The 17,861-nt window shown below is 54.8% G+C and overlaps 1 protein-coding gene across 1 annotated transcript; it reads right to left on the bottom strand.

The window, feature by feature from the left end:
• Positions 1 to 32: 32 nt before the first annotated feature.
• ADORA2B (adenosine A2b receptor) lies at positions 33 to 13,197 on the bottom strand. The gene is made up of 2 exons (XM_039720775.1): positions 12,723 to 13,197; positions 33 to 1,207 (listed from the first exon to the last, which is right to left on the bottom strand). Exons 1-2 carry the CDS (start codon positions 13,049 to 13,051, stop codon positions 526 to 528), a joined length of 1,011 nt encoding a protein of 336 aa, XP_039576709.1. The 5' UTR covers positions 13,052 to 13,197; the 3' UTR covers positions 33 to 525.
• Positions 13,198 to 17,861: the final 4,664 nt, after the last annotated feature.

The raw sequence follows: 17,861 nt of genomic DNA, 5'->3' as shown, positions 1-17,861 counted from the left end.
CCTGGAACACAGATTCAGTTTCACACCAGCAATGGGGCTAAGTAAGACTTTTTCCCATCAGAGAATACAAGCTGCATCAAACAATTGATGGAATAATGAGGGTATTACCAAAGTGCTGTCAACTATGAACTTAGAGAGCAACTCAAAAAACAGACACAATATTATTACTCCTAAATGAATCCAAATATTAAAAAAAAATAATAATAATAATTAAAATAAAGATCCTATGACTTGACATGAGCAGCACAATTGGGGAAACACCCCCCAGCAGGTGAGTCTTCCCCAGTCAGTGTCCAGCCTGGAAAGGAAACACCTGGACAGGAAACACAACAGGGTCACAGCTCTCACACCCTCGGGGCTGCAGAGGAGGGCACTCAGTGTCCCCGCTCGGGTCACTCCTCTGCCAGGCACCACGTTAATTACAAAAATAAAAATAAAACCACGGCTGCACGAGTGCACAGCGCTCATGCCAGAGCACTGCTGGCACTGCTGGCACCCCAGGGGCAGTGCCAGGGCCGGGCTGGGTCACACGGTGACCGAGGCCGCGGGCGAGCTGATGCTGATGACAGTCAGGTGCTGGTTGTGCTCTGAGGGACACTTGGGGAGCTCGTCGGCCTTGCAGAGGATCTTGGAGAGGATCTTGCGGAAGGTGCAGCGGAAATCCCGGATCCTGTAGGCGTAGATGATGGGGTTGATGACGGAGTTGGCGTGGGACAGGATGATGGCCACGTACATCACCCACTCGGGCTTGGATCTGGAGAAGTCCTCGTGGAAGTGGGTGATGCAGTTCAAGATGTGCAGGGGCAGCCAGCAGAAGGCAAAAAGCCCCACGATGATGGCCAGAGACTTGGCTGCATGGACCTCCTTCTGCAGGGTGGTCCTGGAGTTGCCCATGAGCTCCATCTGGTGCAGCTGCTTGCAGGCCACCATGAAGATCTTGATGTAGATCCCCAGCATGATGAGGAGCGGGAGCAGCACGCAGCCGAAGAAGTTGAAGTAGACCATGTAGCTCATGGTCACCACGTTCTCAAAGAGGCACGAGATGAAGCAGCCGTGGGGCTCCGTGCCTGTCTCGTTGGTGGCGTTGGGACAGCCGCTCATGGCTTTGTTCCAGCCCATCAGAGGGGTCAGTCCAATCCCAAAGGACAGCAGCCACAGCACTGCGATGAGTCCCCTGGCCCGCGTGCCCGTCACCAGGCTGTTGTACCTGCAGCCCCAGGACAGAACCACGGCAAATGTTACATAAACGAGCACTGGTGACTTCCCTGCAGTTAAAGTCATCAGTGGTTTGGTTAATGAGGCAAAAGCCACACCCACAATGGGGCCTCACCTCTCTGCTGGCCCGAGGGGCAAAACCTCTCACCTGTGCCTCCGCCCACACCCGTGATTTGGGGGGTGACTCATTTACTATTCCCCCCAGCCCACAAACCCCCTGCAAGGGGAGGGCAGGCATTTGAAGGCTTAAAAAAGCTTTATCATTGCGTGATCCTGAACCAGCAACTGCCAGCAGGGCACGGCCAGGAAGGCTCCCTGTGCCTGGTGCTCTCTGCTCTGAGCAGCCACTGCTGGGCCAGTTCCTGGGGCACCCCGGCCAGCTGGGGCCGTGCTGCTGCCCAGTTCCACCTTGTAATCCCACGTGGGTTATGAAGAAGCTCTGCTGTGGCCCAGGGACAGGTTGGTGCAGTGCTGAGCCTGGTGCTGCCCCACACCTTCCTCACTGAGTCCTTCATGGCCCCTCCAGCCCTCAGAGACACAAGCAGAGCTGGAACCTGAAGCAGCAAAAGTCAAAAGTCTGGTCTGGGAGCAACCAGAGCAGCTGCCAAAATCAAAGCATCACTCAGATCCCTGTCTGGAGATAGGAAGAACCTGCAGGTGCCAGAAGACAACATGAGAAACCCATTCCTGTCCTCTCCTCAGGCAGCCAGAGTCTGCTGGCTGCCACACGTCCCCTCCTTCCACACCCTTCTCTCAGTGCTTGTTTACTCTGGCTTGGCTGCCCTGCTCCTCCTTTCCTAAGAACGTTTGTTCTGATTTTCTTCCGGCCGTGAGGCAGGGGAGGGTTTTATTCCCACAGAACTGCAGCTGTGCCTGTGAATCACTGCTCTGCCTCCTGTGAGCTGAGCTCCTGCTCCTCCTGCAAGGATGGGGGACACTGGGGGTCTGCCAGCACCACCTGGGGGTCAGAGAGGGGCTGGGGGAGCCCTCAGCTCCTCCTTCAGCATCAGCTGGGCTGATGGGAGGATGCAGCAGCAGCAGCAGCCACGTTTAGGTGCTGCTGAATTGTGGACACAGTCCATGGGTTGGTGTCTGAAGGGTAGATCTGGGCACTGACGGGCTTCTCCTGCATTTTCCTCTCATTATTAATAAGTTCCAATACCTAGAAGATGAGAAGTTCGCAAATAGGGCATCAGTGAGGCCAAGCCTGTTGCTTTTCAGACCCCACATTAAGTTTTCAGAAGCTGGAGCTGATCTGGGCTTGTGGGACCTGAAATCATTGAGATTTGAGAAGCTGACAGAAATCCAATCTCTTGGCAAAGGCTGAGTCTCGAGCTGCAGCCCTGGCCAGGCTCAGTCAGTGCTGCAGAGCACCAGGAGCTGCTGCTCTCTCAGCTCTGCAGTGGAAAGGGAACCCCAGCTCTGCCTCTGCTTGCCCTGCTTGGAGAGGATCTGTTCAGGTGCTCCATCCCAAAAACTGCCATGGTGAGACTGGGAAATGCCAAAGGGCCCATTGTTCAGAACCAGAAGCTGAAGGAATGGAGAGGAGTGGAGGGGTTTGTGTGCTCAGGAGCAGGAGGAGCCACCATGGCCATGCTGAGGTCCCAGGCTGGTGACATTAATTTCTGCTGGAAACACTTGGCCCCCAGTAAGCCTTCTTCCATCTGCTCTTCTCCTGAACTCTTCTGCTAAGATAAGGCTTGAAGGTTCACAGGACCAGTCAAGAAGCCACTTGCTGTTCCAGTGGCTGTCCTGGTGGCCTGTTTATTTTAGAGCTGCTGGCTCCTCCCAGTGCTCCCAGTGGAGCTGCAGCGGGACCGTGGCACGTGCATTTTTAGATCTCCTGGGAGAAGATGTGAAAACATCCTGGGCCCCAGCCTGTGAGAGCAGTGGGGAGGGCTGGAGGCCCAGGATAGAGGTGGAGATGGTTTTTCACAGGGAACAACTGCCCTGCTCAGATTAGCTCTTCATTTCCCCAGGATTTGCATTGCAAAGCCCTCCCACCATCTGCAGCCAGCTGATGGCAGGTGCTGCTGGTGGTCACTGCTGTGGCCAGCCAGAGGGGCCCAAGGTGAAACTGAGAATAGCCTGATGTCCTAGAATTGTTCATTAATTACCTTCATATTAGTGGGAATTCATTAATTGCCTTAATTAATATTTGGTGGGACCCTGCCTGTATTGCCCTTAAGTCAACACACTTTAAAAAATAAATGAATGAATGTAACCAGATCCAGGTATGAGGAGTCTCACAAGCTCTTCCCCAAGCTCCAGGAAACAGGGTCAGACACTGAGGAACCAACAGATTTTCACAGCTCAGAATTCTCCAGCAAATCCATCCTTCATTCTCTTTTAGGCTTAATATTATTAGGCAAAAAAAACCTATTAAAGTAAATTTACCTAAGTCTGCTCAACTAATGTATAACAAATATTGAATCACCTCTACACTTCCCCCCAGAGGCATCAAATGTTGCCTTAATGTAAATAACAGCTGAATATTTTAAAATGATTTATTGGAATTAAATAACCTGGCAATGTGTTGGTTCCTTCTACTCCCCAGGCAAAGTCTCTTTACTGGTGCAATCAGCATGAAGGTTTTAATTACCCCAGCTCCCACCCGAGCCCTGGGAGCCCCGAGGCCATGCTGGGGTGAGTCAGGCTCCTGTCCTGGTGGAAGGAGCTGGGCACTCCACCAGTGTCACTGCAGGAGGACAAGGGAGTGCTTGAGGCACAGCTCAGCCCTTGCAGTGTCCCCGTGGGCAGTGGGGCTGTCCCTGCTGTGCCCTCACCCACACAGAGGCTGCAGCCAGGGCTCCAGGAGGTGTCCCCTGCTCCTGGTGGCCTTCCCACAGCAGCACCCCGGGGCCCTGCAAACCCCAGAGTCTCCTGGGAGAGCTCACAGCAAACACCAGAAGAGCGGGGTCTGCTCAAAGTCTCGCTCTGTGTGTTGGGGGATGCTCGGGGTTGGCATTTTTGCATTTCTGCTGCTGTTTCCTGGGGCTGGGAAGCAGCCCAGGTGCCCAGGCTGGTGCTGAGCACAGCTGGCACAGAGCAGGACACGCTGCCAGCCCGGCCTGGCAGGAGCTGGCAGGAACTGAGTCATGTCCTGCACGTGCCTGGCATCTGCCAGCCCCTGCTGGACCGGGGGCTCAGCCCAGCCCTGCTGCCCTGAGCTCTGGCAGACAAGGAGAGCACAGCAGGAGAAATTCAGCTTTGGGGTGAAGGGCTTGGGGCTGCTGCAGGAACACTCTGGAACGGGGCTGTCACTGCCTCATGATTTATGTCAGAGCAGGAGCAGGGGAATCCTGCCTGTCCCTGCCTGTCCCACGTCACGCCTGGTGGTGCCACACAGCCCTGGCCTGTCCTTCATGTCCCTGGGCAGAGCAGAGCCTGCTCAAGGGCTTTGGGTTCTCCCACTGCCTCCAGAGCAGGATCAGCCTCTGATGAACAGTTCCAGAGCCTAAACTCCAAACCCACCCGTGGCTTGTGCTCCCCAGCTCCCTCCCCACCCTGCCCCGTGCCCTGCTGGGTGCAGGGACAGAGCAGATGGAGTTTGCAGAACTGGGACCAGGCAGGTGCTGGGCTACAACAGCCAGTGACAAGTCATAGATTTCTATTTTAAGTGTGAGGGGAAATGCACTGACACCTCCATTCACAAGGGGTGAGAGCAGCTCGGCTGCCAAGCATTGTGTCCTTGTCACCTCCTCACAGCTGTACTTTGCATCTTGCTCATTTTTTATTTTTTTTTTTAGCTGTAACAAAATAAGCACCATTGCTGCCTCTGTGCTCCAGGCACAGCCACGGAATGGAGATCACACAGCAGCTGAAATATCCTGGCAGGACATTTTAAATGAATCATAAATTGCACCTTAGAGAGGAGGGGGGAAGAAAAAGAAATAAAAAGAAATAAAAAGAAAAAGCTGTGCTGTTCAGCCAGGAAGGAGTTGGCGGCCAGAGCTGTGAGCAGTGGTGACGCTGTCGGCTGGGGAAGTGGGACAGCTGCGAGTGTCCCTGGCCCGGGCAGACAAATCACTTCCTCCTGCATCTGTCCCCATTGTGCGGGGACAGCAGCGCTGCCGGCCTTCCGCTGGGCGGGACTGCCACACGGCCCCTGTCACACTGTCACATTGTCACACGGCCAGTGTCACACTGTCACACTGTCACATTGTCACAGTGTCACACTGTCACACTGTCACATTGTCACACTGCCCGTGTCACACTGTCACAGTGCCACAGTGTCACAGTGCCACAGTGTCACACTGTCACACTGCCAGAGTGTCAGACTGCCAGAGTGCCACACTGTCACAGTGCCACATTGTCAGTGCCACACTGCCACACAGCCAGTGTCACAGTGTCACATTGCCAGCGTGTCACACTTCCAGAATGTCACACTGTCACAGTGCCACACTGTCACACTGCCACACTGTCACAGTGTCACACTGTCACCTGCCAGCCCGGCTCAGGTGAGCTCGGGAGCAGGGAAGGCAGAGGAACGGGCACACCCGGGCACACCCGGGTGGAAGGGAATGTCCCCTCCCTGGTCCCAGTGTCCCCAGCCACGAGCCAGGGCTGCCAAAGAGCTGCAGGTTTAAAACGTGCCCGGGATATTCCCATCCGTGCCCTTACCCCTGCTGTGGCCCTCCTTCCCCGGGTGGCGACAGAGCCGGGACAGGGACAGGGACAGGGACAGGGACAGGGACAGGGACAGGGACAGGGACAGGGACAGGGACAGGGACAGAGCCGGGACAGGGACAGGGACAGGGACAGGGACAGGGACAGGCACAGCCCCGGCTCCTGCCCCTGCTGTCCCCGCAGCTCCTGGGGACAGGGACAGCCGCGGGGCTGTGCAGCGATGTGGGAGGCAGGAACACAGAGAGGTACAAAACCTGCCGATGGCACAGGCCGGGTAACCGGGGGGTTCACAGGGGCACCTGCAGCGGGGGCTGCAGCTCTGTTTGCTGGGCACCGACAGCGAGGGGCTGCGGGTGAGATCCGCCCCTGCAGGTGAGATCCGGCCCTGCTCGCTGCTCCGCGGGGTGAGGAACAGCGGCTGAAAGCCGAGCTCAGACACTGGGGGTGTCAGCGGGCCGGGCTGGGGCAAACGGAGGCCGAAAGAGCCCCGGAGCACAGGAAGGAAATGAGCTCAGCCCCCGAGCCCTGCACGCTGCTCCCACGCTCCAGCAGCCCCGGCTCCCAACAGCAGCAGCTGCCCCAGAACGGCCCCGGGCCTGCAGCAGGGTCTGCTGCTGGTGTGATATTGGTGTGATACTGGTGTGGAATCAGTGTGATATTGGTGTGATACTGGTGTGGAATCAGTGAGACACTCACTGGTGTGATGCTGGTGTGATACTGGTGTGGTGGAAGCAGTGTGATACTGGTGTGATACTGGTGTGGAATCAGTGAGACACTCACTGGTGTGATACTGGTGTGGAAGCAGCGTGACACGGGTGTGATCCTGGTGTGGAGCCAGCCTGGTGCCGGTGCTTTGTGTTCCCGAGCCAGCCCTAGAGCGCAGCCCCAGCTCTCCCGTTTAAGGCCCGAGCTCTTCCTCGGCCCCCCGGGCTCTGCAGCCCAGCCTTATCAGCTTCTGGGGCTGGGGGTTTCTGTCCTAACGAGGGTCAGGCCTGGCTGTGCAGCAGAGTTCGGGGTGCCTGGCAGGGGTGAGATAGGGGCTGGGTCGGGGGCAGCTGCCCCTCCCAGCGCCGGCTCACCGCGATAAGGGGGCGAGGGCAGATCCCGGCTGGATCCCTCCCTCTGCAATGAAAGGGGTGGAACCCCCTCCCCAAAGTATCCAAACCGCTGCCTTTCCGCCCAGCAGCCCCCCGAGCTGCTGCCCTGGCTGGGGGATGGGGCAGGGGCAGCACCGAGCCCACCCTGCCCCATCCCAGCAGCTCCAGGGGACCAGCCCCTCCTCTCCTCCCTGCCTGGGCACTTCCAGCTGGACAGGGCACCCAGCCTGTGCCAGCCCCTCCTCTCCTCCCTGCCTGGGCACTTCCAGCTGGACAGGGCACCCAGCCCTGTGCCAGCACAAGGGGCACAATCCAAATGAAGGTTTGAGCAGTGGGAAAGGGGGAAATGGCCAAGAGCTGCTCCTGCAGGGACTGTGCTCTGCCCCTTGTCCCCAGTGGGTCCAGCAGCTCTGGTCCCAGTGACACCAGTGCCCACTGCAGGGTGGAAGAGCAGGGGCACACACAGACACACCCCCAGTGATGCTCTCCCAGGTTATTTGTGGCTCCTGCCCAGGCCTGATGTCATCCATTGGATTAGGAGTTAATCCTTTCTCTGGATTGCATAAATTCCCTAAACTCAGTCTCTTCTGCAAGCCTGAGAGCCGGGGGGGCGGGGACAGGACTGACACATCTGGAGGCACAGCTGGAGTCACCAATTCCTGGCATCTTGTGGATCAAATACAGTAAGAGGAGTCCCCAGACCCCGCGTGGTCCCTGCCTGGGGCAGCCCAGGGCCAGGGCAGAGCACTCCTCAAAGGCTCAGTTTTGTGGTCTGTGCTCATTGCTCTGGCAAATTTCATAAAAGTCCCAAGCAGCAGCTTGATAATTAACACAGCAAAAACTTGCAACTTCAAAATAAAACAGTTTCTGCAAAAACATTTTGGTTTTGTGTATTTGGGAGAGGTCAAAAGATCATCTGGAGCAAAATTTTGCTGGATTTCAAAAGTTCCTTTAAAAAAAAAAATCTTAAAATTAACTTTTTTTTTTTTTTTTTTTTTTTTTTTTCTTTTACAGATTGAGCTGGCCAAAACAGAATAAAAACCTTCTAAATCCAAAGATCTGGGTTCTGACTCAGCCTGGAGATCAGTGCCCTCAGCCTGGAGCCAGCCCTGCCATCCCTGATGCTCCCTGGCATCCCTGCTGTCCCCAGCTTTGCAGAGGGGGCAGAGGTCCCAGAGAGGTCCCACTTCCTTTTCCTGTCAGGACTTTTGGGGTTTTTTTGGGAGGGAAGTGGCCTCAGAGGTGCGGAAAAGATATAAAAATCTGGGACATGCATTTTAAGGAAACCAGGCTGCTCACAGCTAAAAATAGCTGTGATTTCCCCTCTCCACTTTACTGCCACGAGGGCACATGGGATTATTGCTGATTTTGTTGTTGTGTTTTGGCTGCACCCAAAGCCTGGAGCGAGTGGCAGCCCTGGGAGAGCCTCCCACGTCCCTGGGCCCAGCTCGGCTGCCACAAACTTCCCTAAAGATGTGACAGCTCCACTGCTCAACTGGACAGCCCAGCCCTCCTGCCCTTGCTGGGTTTGTGGCACTTCAGTTGTAACTCAGTGATAACCAAGGCAGACACAGCGTCCTGGGGATGGGGAGGCTCTGGAAGCAGGAATTGGGGTGCTCAGGAGTGGGCACAGCACAGGAGCCACAGGGGAGCAGCAGAATCACCAGGGGGTCAGATGAAGGGCAGTGCAAGGACAGAAGGAAATGAGGCAAGGGCACAGGGAGGAGGAGCAGCTGCAGCTCTCTGTGCCCACGGCACCCACAGGTGAACACCAAGAGGATTTTCTCTGCTCCCCAGCAGCTCCAGCCCTCCCACTTGACATCAAACCCCAGCAGTTTGCTTTGCTGAGCAGCAAGCTGGGATCTGACAGGGATCTGGGACCAGATCCCTGCAGGGAATGCAGAGGGAACCCCTCCTCTGCAGCAAGGGCAGCACAGAGCCCCAGCAGCAGCCAGGCCACCTCTGGAAAGGATGAGGAAAACCCAGCCATAATCCAAATGTAATCTGTCCCACGAGGGCAGCAGGAAGGAGCTGCACTCCTGCCTTCCTCATGTCAAAGCCAAGGGGGGCAGAGCTCCTGTGGGACACTGCAGGAGCAGAGGCAGCTCAGGGCAGCACCTTTAACAGATCCTGATCCCATTAACTGATTGGGAATCCATAGGAACATCAGGAGGGGCAGCAAGGGCTCAAAGATGAGCAGAAAGGGAGAGATCCCAGCAGAAAGGGCTGGGATTCCAGAAAGGACTGGAACATCAGTCCTGCACATCTGCAAGGGGTAAAGCTGAAGATGGGAGAGAATTAAACCCAGGACAAGCAGCAGATCAGCTCAGATCCCAGGGAACTGGGGGTCATTTTCCCATGGCAGGTGCCAGCTGGGGTGTTTGCCAGGCAGCAGCACCACGTTCCCTGCCCTGCAGGAGGTACCAGTGGACAGGAGCACACAGTGTGCTCTTACTCAGTGTTTCACTCTCCTTTTGCTCTCTAAATGCAGATTCTCTTCTCCCTCCCTAATTCCTGACACGTTTGTTCCAGGCATCCATCCCTACCTACAATTCTTTGCCATGCCAAAGGATTTGGGTTAATGCAAATAAAAGGAAACTGTTTTATTCCACCTACAAATCTTCTTTGGCTCCCAGCTACGGGACTGTGGGGTGAAATCCAGCCCTGGAGGAAGCCAGAGAGCAAAAGCCTCTGTGCCAAGTGCTCTCTGCAGGATGGATTTGCTGCTGCTGCTGCTGAGAGATGCTCGATTCCCTGGCTTGGATATTCCACTGGAGGAAGTGCTGGGGGGTGAGGCTGGCAGAGGAGAGCTGGGATGGAGCTGGGCACAGGGACGGGCACTCAGGGTGGCAGCAGCCAGGAGGGGGCAGGAAGAGGGGACAAGGACAAGGAGCTGCCTCCTGGTGATGGCCAAGGAAGAAGGGAGCCAGGGAAGGGCTGGGAGCTGCAGCTGCACAGAATGGGCAGCGTGGGTGGGGGCTTCTCCACAAACAGAAAATTCATCAAAAGCAAACAAGCGGAATACGAGTTTCGAGGGACAGAAAGAATTCATGGCTTCGGGTCAAATTCAGCAAATATTTTTAGCCAGAAGAGGGAAGGTTCTAAACCACCATTTTTAAAATAAGATTTTTGTTCTGTAGTTCTCCAGATGAGAAGTTGTCAGTTCCTTCCCCAGTGAGGAGGTCTTGACCTCAAAGAGCAGCACAGCCACATCGGAAGGGTTGGGCAACTCAACCCAAAATCTGCCAGGTTGGTCAGGATCACTTTGCTTCACTGAAACCTCCCAACATCGCTGCTCCAGTTTCACTGAAACAATTCTCCTCTTCCCCATGGGATTTCTTGGTTCAGCCACAGAGCTGAAAAATCCATTATTAGCCTGGCTGTAATGCAAAGTTCTGCTGTGCACCCCGGCCCACAGGCCTGCCCAGCCTCTCAAACAGCTCTCAAAGGGTATTAAATAATGTGGCACAGCCAGTCCTTAATGGCCCTGCTGAGCTTTCCACAGGGAGCTGATGGAACCCTGCATGTGACAAGGACACTCATCTGCCCTGCAACAACCACATTATTTATGGTAATCGCCGGACAGGGCTGGGCACAAATCATTTTCTTAAACACTTAATACTTCATGGCCTGGTATCAGCCTCTGCACTGGCCTCCACAACTGGTGTTTAAATGAAAAAAGCTTTTCCTATGGTCTCAATTCCTAGAAACTGATGACCAGCTTCCCATTCCCACAGCACAACCCTGCTTCCAGAAATGGCAGAAATGTCTCCTGCCCAGGGAGGGTGGTGGGAGATGTTCCTCCCCCCCACTGCCAGCAGCACTGTGGAATAACAATGCTGAAGGGAAAACTCCAACCAAGCCTTGCTGGGAAAGCCCTGGTGCAGTCCAGAAGGGTTTTGCCTGTGTAGATTTATAACCTCTAGTCCCTTTTGATCTTGGTGTACAACTAAAAAAAGCCTTTCAGTATCAGTCCCTAAATCTCCTGTCACCGAGGAGTGGCCTGGCCATTGTCCTGCTCCTCACAGGGAGAGCCCCCCTCCTTTGGAAGGAGTTTTTGACTTGCTGGACCCTTCTGAGAGCACTGAAATAGGCCTCAATGCCAAGATGGAGTTAAATCCAAGTTTCGCACTTCAGCCAGCCTAGGATGGGACTCCTTGGTCTCCACTTGTGTCCAGCTCGAAAGGACTCAGAGGAATAAAGATGTTTGTGCAAATGGAATAAAAGATTTGGCGTGAGATGGGGTGAGGAAAGCAAAGCTGGGAAAGAATCCCGAAGCAAGGCAAAAGTGCCCTGGGATGAACTGCCCTGATGGAGAGTCGAGCAAACCTGCTGGAGACCAGGACTGGGGGAAAAGGAGTGGAGGAAACTCAGCGGGCAGAGCCACTTCCCTCTGGGAGCACAGGAACGATCCCTCAGGGCATTTCTGATCCTCTGCTCCCCCGGCTCCCAGCAGAGCTCAGACCCCTCACCACAGTTTCCTCAGCTGCAGAAAGTGCTTGTGCTACAAAAATAGAGTTATTGCCTGACAGCTTGAGGCCAGGGGTGTGATTAAACTGAAACTCAGAAATCTGACCCGCTTCTGTAGCTGCTGCGGTGCCGCTGCCCCAGCATCCCGGGAAAGCCCCGAGCGAACGGGTGAAAAGACACGGCAGCATTTTCCGGAGCCAGGGTGGCTCTGCGAGCCCGGCTGGGTGGCTGGGAGGGTCAGAAACAGCGTCAGGGATGCTGGAAACAACCTGTCCCTGTCCCTGTCCCCGTCCCCGTCCCTGCTGTCCGCTCTCGCTTGCGCGACATCCCCCGGAATTTCCAGGCGCCGCATGACACACAGCCACGCTTCTCCACCTCTGCCCGATGACTAATTAATATTTGCTCAACCTCTGCGAGGTCTCGGGTGCAAGGTGCCAGAACAGGGTGAAAGGGTTTTCTCTTTCCTGAAGTCGTTTCAGGGCGGCTTCAGCGCCCGGGCGCGGGAGGTGCCGGGGCCGAGCAGGGGCTGCGGCTCTGGGGCTCGGCCGAGTCCCTGCGCCCACCGGCCCTGCTGCCCCACAGCTCTGCCCCCAGCCCTGCAGCTGCCCTGCGCCCCCGGGGGGCTCCATCCGTGTCTTATTCCCAGGGAAGGACAACTGAGACAGCAGGAGGCTGAGATGAACAAGCCCAATGCAAAGCCCGGGGTTTGGCGCAGCTCAGGGGAGCGGCTGCACCAGCCCGCTGGAGAGGTGCCTGTAACTTCTGCTCCATACAGTTTCCCCCATTTTAATACAATTCCCATTAATTAGAAGGAAAACGATTCGTGTCTTGGATGCTGCACTTGGATGAGATTGAACTGTAAAACTCTAAAATCTGCCGTGTGAATTTTCCTGCTCCCCTTTCTCCTTTCACGGTAGGAAAGAGGAGAAAGAGTGGCTGCTCCTCTATTTAATTACCTGAGAGATGCCTGGACACCGCAATAAAGGGGCTGTATAAATACCTGCACAGATGAGCCACAACCATCCCAAACACAGCCTTGCATCACTGCGGGCCTGCCCGAGAAGCCTCTGACCCTCCCAAGGCAAACATCCTCAAGAAACTGAACTTCCAGGTGTATTCCGAAGCAAGAAGTAGGACACTGATCCCATTCCTGCAGCGAGCGAGTGACAAACCTCTGGCATTTCCATCACCTGTCAGCAGCAAAACTTTTGGGGCAGCACCAGAGATTAGAAGCTGCTGCACAATGAGAGCAGGGAGATCAGACCCGGGCTGCCGGGGAATGTGGCTGCCCGCTCCCACTCCAACTCTTACCTCAGTGGGATCTTAATAGCCAGGTACCTGTCGATGGCCACGGCCAGCAGGCTGAAAATGGAGCTTTGGGTCAGCACCAGCACGAAACAGGCGAAGAAGAGGCAGCTGTGAAAATCCACCTGGAAGCCGATGCTGATGGTGATGGCGAAAGGGATGGCCAACAACCCCACGGCGATATCGGCCACGGCCAGCGACACCAAGAAATAGTTGGTGGCGTTCTTCAAGGTGCTGTTGATGGCCACAGCCCAGCAGACCAGCACGTTGCCAGCGATGGAGAGCACGGCGATGATGAGCTCCAGCACGATGTAGGTGGTTTTCATAGTGTCCATGGCGAGCGCCAGCGCCGGGAGCGGGCGCTGCTCATGGGAAGAAGGGACTTTCCTCGGGGCGCCCTCCCGCAGGTACCAGCACGGCACGGGGCAGCCGAACGCCCATGGCCGGGCTCCCCGCGGCCTTGGGGGGCCGGAGGGGCGCGGCGAGCGGGGCTGCTCCTCCCGGGATGCTCCGCCCGGGGATGCTCCGCCGCTGCCGCCCGCTCCCCGCGGAAAAGCCGCTGCCGGTGGCGGCGGGGCTATTTCTGCTCACGGGGCGAGCGGGGCGGGGAGTGCGCGGCGCGGAGCCATTGGCCGGGACCCGGCGGCACCGGCACCGCGCCCCCGCAGCGCCCGGCACCGCTCCCGCAACCCCGGCCCCGCTCCGGAACCCCCGATCCCCTCCCGAACCCCCGATCCCCTCCCGCACCCCCGGCCCCGCTCTCGCACCCCGGTCCCGCTCCTGCTTCCCCCAGCCCCGCTCCCGCACCCCCGGTCCCGGCACGGCTCCCCCGAGGTTTTGGGCACCGCTTTGCACAATTCGGAATAAAAAGTTGCCCCCGCTGTCCCCAAACTCGAGGACTCCGGATGCTGCCGCTCCTCCGGGGCAGAGGAGCTGCCGCACCGAAAATAAAATCTGCCACCAGCAGAGTGCTGACCCAAAGTTGGAGATTTCACAAAATCCTGGCAGCAGCTCGGTCTCTGTATAGTTGTGGCACAGCGGGGTATTTCCTGATGTAAGAAATGGCAAAATACCACGGATTAGCAAATGCTGTTACTCACAGGGCTGAAGTGGTTGAGTTTCAGTCTAAGAAGTTTTAAAAAAAGTTAGACCTGAAGGGGTTGTCTGCCCTGGTGGATCTTAAACCAGCAGGGAAGGTGAAGGTAATTTAAAAACTGGTTACCTTTTCATTGTAGGTTCCATGCTTTATATTGTGTTCACCATCAAAACACAGAACAGAGATTGAACCTCACACCACTGCTGAAGCATCCAGCAGCACTGAATAGCCCAGGGTAGAAAGTGGAAAAAAATTCAAACAATTAAAGGTAATAAACCTTCCTGTAGCAAACAGAAAGTAAAAGATATTGCCATTGATTTCCTTTTTTTTTTTAAACAAAGTTGTAAACTACATCCTGTGGAAGGGAATGTTTTCTGAGGATCCAGAGCTAAATCAGAGCAAAAAACATATGGGAAAAATAGGATTGAAATGATTCCTTTGGGTATAGTGCAAATGGAAACACTCCTGCTGACCAGCAACACTTTGGGTCAGACAGATACAAAGGGGAACTCTTAATTTATACTGAACAAAGTCATTTTTATCAAGTTGGACATCTCAGGATGCTGCCAGAAAGCTGTGCCAGAGGTACATTTCATTTGATGGGGATTTGCCCACAGGAGCATCGCTGCTCTATGCACTCCAGGCACTCTGCTGCCACAGGGAAGAACCAATCCCACGATGGCATTAACAGGGAAGCCCTGAAATCCCGGGACTCAAACCTCAGTTTTTGCCTGGAAGTGCCCTGAAAGGAGCAGCAGTTTGAGGTGAGCTCCAGGTTCACAGCCCCAGGTCTGGCTGCTCCATCAGCACTGGCTGGATCCTGAACTTGCCCACACTGGTTTATTTATTATTTTGGGATGAGTGCAGCTTGCCTCGTGCAGAGCCTGTTATAACCATGTGAACTATCACAGAGAAGCACTTTTCCCCCCAAAGGGATGGATTTACATCAGGGTTTTCACAGACATTGTTTTCCTAGTGCAGGAACATGTGCCAACAGCCACCTTCTGCTGCTTTACAGCACCTCAGCAAAACCAGAATTAACTTTCTGCAGTGGACACATTTTATTAGAGAAAGATCTGCTTTTGTGATCATGGAAGCACTTATTACAGACTGAGCCCAGGGAAATTGTGGTTTGTCAAGTCAGACATGAACAGAAAAACCATTATTTCAGGTTCTGATGAATAGGTTGTTTGGGCAAGGTCTCTGTGAGACAGGTAGTGAGGCAGTGAATATTGTGGATTTTGCATTACAGGGAGATTCATGGCTCTCCAAAGCAGCAGAACCTGTGCCAAGGTCCAGTGGTTTATTCTGGCAGAAACTGGTGCAACTGAGCTGACTCCCAATACAACTCCTACAAGGGAAGCCAAGGACAAGTGTGCTCAGCTCTGTTCTACCAAACGTGGTTAAATCCTGCTGGCAGGAAAACCAGGACGAGCCCATTCCCAGATCCTGCCCTCCAGCTGTGCTCTTTGAGCCCTCTTAAAACATCTGGCATCACAGACCCTCCATGAAACACCAAGTGAACACCAAGTGCTGCCCTGTGGAGAACGACCTGAGCACTGCGAAACCTTGCAGCTCCCGGGGCTCGGGGGATCCACAGGTGAGAGGCTGCAAATTTATCTTCTGTAAAGGAGCAAGGAAATCACAGAACCATCGAGGTAAACGCAGCCCAGAGCCGGCAGCCTGATAGGTGAAGAATCCATTCAAGAATTAGAGTACAACAGCACCAAGGCAGAACCGGAGCCCTGCTGGATGCTCACATGCCAGACCCAGATGAATCACCACTACTATTATTTTCCTGGATTCCACTTCCCTCCAGGGATTCGCCTCCCAAACACTCACGTAGGGAACAGCAGCAGCCCCGATCTGCTGCTTTCAAGTGCAAGAACTGCCCCGGCTGCTTTGTTCCGAGGGAAGCGATTGAAAGGGATCCCACGACGCGAACGGAGCGGCCACCGCCGCTGTCCCCGCGCCTTGGCAGGAGCCCTCCGGCCTCGTACGTGCTGTTCCTTCTGTCGCTGCCGTCCCGGGGGAGCGGAGCTGTCGCTTCGGAGGCCGAGCTCTTCCTGCAGCCCCTGTGATCTCTCCTGAGCAGGCTCCGGCCGCTCCGAGGACTTCCCGAGCGAGCTGTGCCTTCACACCTCCAGCGCTCTTGGCCCGGCCACAAAGAGCTGGGGAGGAGCCCCAGGGACACATCCCTGCTCACACAGACTGCCAGGGCCCGGCCAGCCCACGGGCAAGGGCTGAGCACAAAGAAACTCCCGAGCCAGTGAGAGACGAGATGTTCCTGCTGGTCCCGCAGCCAGATCTGCCAGCTCAGACACTCCTCAGCAGCCTCAACAACAAATTTTCCTCTCTAAGCCCACAGAGTTAAAGAACAAGCACTGAAGTGGGATTATCTCTGCTGCAAAGGGACACAGATATTGTCTGGCTATCAAAAATAAAAGTGGATGCCATATAAGAAGTCCATCTGTCTTGCTGCTTCAGGCACTTCTCATATGGGCCTTGGCAGCCCTGCATGGAGCTGTGAGTGCTGCAGTGGTGGGCAGAGCTGCCTCTGGGGTGCTGCAGGGCATCAGCCCAGCACTGGTGCCTTTGCAGCAGAGGGGCTGCCATCCATCCCCTCCCGTGGAGGGCAGAACTGCCCGTGACCCGGGAATGGGAAATCAGGAGCGACAGAGGCAGTGCCACCAGCCTGGCAGCGCTGGCACTGCCTCCCGAGCCCCAGCCCCACTCAAGCCTCCACTGGTACTTCTGAGCTGTTTTCCTGGACAAGACACGGCCCGTCCTGAGCCCGACTCCAAGAAAGGATTCCCAAGACACAACGCAAGCCCCAAACCACAGAGCAGGTACAAAAAGCGCCTTTGAAATGGAGCTGCCAGCGACAGGCTGAACTGCTCGGTCTGCCCAAGCCAGGTGAAAGGAATGGATGGGTTTGGATGACTTGCAGGCACCTCTGCATGTTTATTGCCCACATTGTGTTGAGCATTAGCACATCAAAGGCTCCTGATGAGCCCTGAATTAAATTATGAGGAGAGGAATGGCCCAGGGTGAGGTTGGTAACAGTAGGGCTGCAGGCATTTTGCTGGAAGAGATGGAAAACAAAGAGTGAAATTCCACGGAAAGCTATTTCCATACTGGAGATTTCAATCATTCGGCAAAACCCTTGGAAAACCAAACAGAAAAACTTAAGATCGTAAACTGTGGATGAACAAACTTGGATTTTCCTAGTCCCCAGGGTCATTGCCAGATAACAAGCGATATTATTCTGGAATCTCAAACCGGTGCTTTAAATTATCTGCAAGAACTCATCTCACAACAATGCAGGTGTGTGAATTCTTTAGAAATTGTTTCATTAGAAAACAAAGAAGTCACCACAGGACTGAAAAAAAAATAAACCATAAACGGCTCCACCAAAGCAGTTGAATTAAAAAGGAAGGATTTTGGCTGAGCAGAGTCCAAGGTATGAGAACATCATTTTGAAGAAACTTTTCATATTTTTTCTCTGTGTTTGCTTTTGTGTACTAACCAGCTTCTAGGGTGGAAAGCCAAGTGCCTCTTCCAGCAGGATTTGTGAAGCAAAAGCCCAGCAGGGCTGAGCCCTGCACGGGGCTCCCAGCAGGTACTGGGCCCAGTGCCTCCTTTATGCTGGTGGAGCTGGTGCAGCCAATCTCCCCAGAAATCGATGGGAAGCGTTGTGTTTCCAGGCCAACACCAGCTCCGGAGAAGCTGGACAGGCACTGATGCCCTTTGCAATTCAAACAACCTGGGATTGCTTCATTCAGAGCTGAGCTGCTTCCTGGGCAGAACCTCCACGAGTTCAAACGCCCAGAACTTGCTGAGTGTCCTCTTCACTCCCAATCAACTCTTCACAGCAAAAGGAGAAGTGGTTCTGCTCTCTGACATCAGGGAAATGAGTCCTCAGCCCCAGCCTTTAAAGCAATTCAGGTTCACGTACAGATGTGACATTTGGAGCTCCAAATGAATGCAGTGAATGGGTGCAACACAACTGCTCTGAATATGGAATTATGCTCAAATACTACAGAAGA

The sequence above is a fragment of the Passer montanus genome, unplaced genomic scaffold (assembly GCF_014805655.1).
Source record: "Passer montanus isolate IOZ18808 unplaced genomic scaffold, ASM1480565v1 scaffold44, whole genome shotgun sequence".
Lineage (NCBI taxonomy): Eukaryota > Metazoa > Chordata > Aves > Passeriformes > Passeridae > Passer > Passer montanus.
Note: the sequence above shows the minus strand (reverse complement) of the source record. Positions and strands in the feature narration are given on the sequence as shown.

Coding starts and splice junctions, on each gene's coding strand:
- ADORA2B (XM_039720775.1), bottom strand. CDS start 13,051: ATGGACACTATGAAAACCACCTACATCGTGCTGGAGCTCATCATCGCC. Junction 1,208..12,722: donor GCTATTAAGATCCCACTGAG/GTAAGAGTTGGA, acceptor CTGGGGCTGCAG/GTACAACAGCCTGGTGACGG.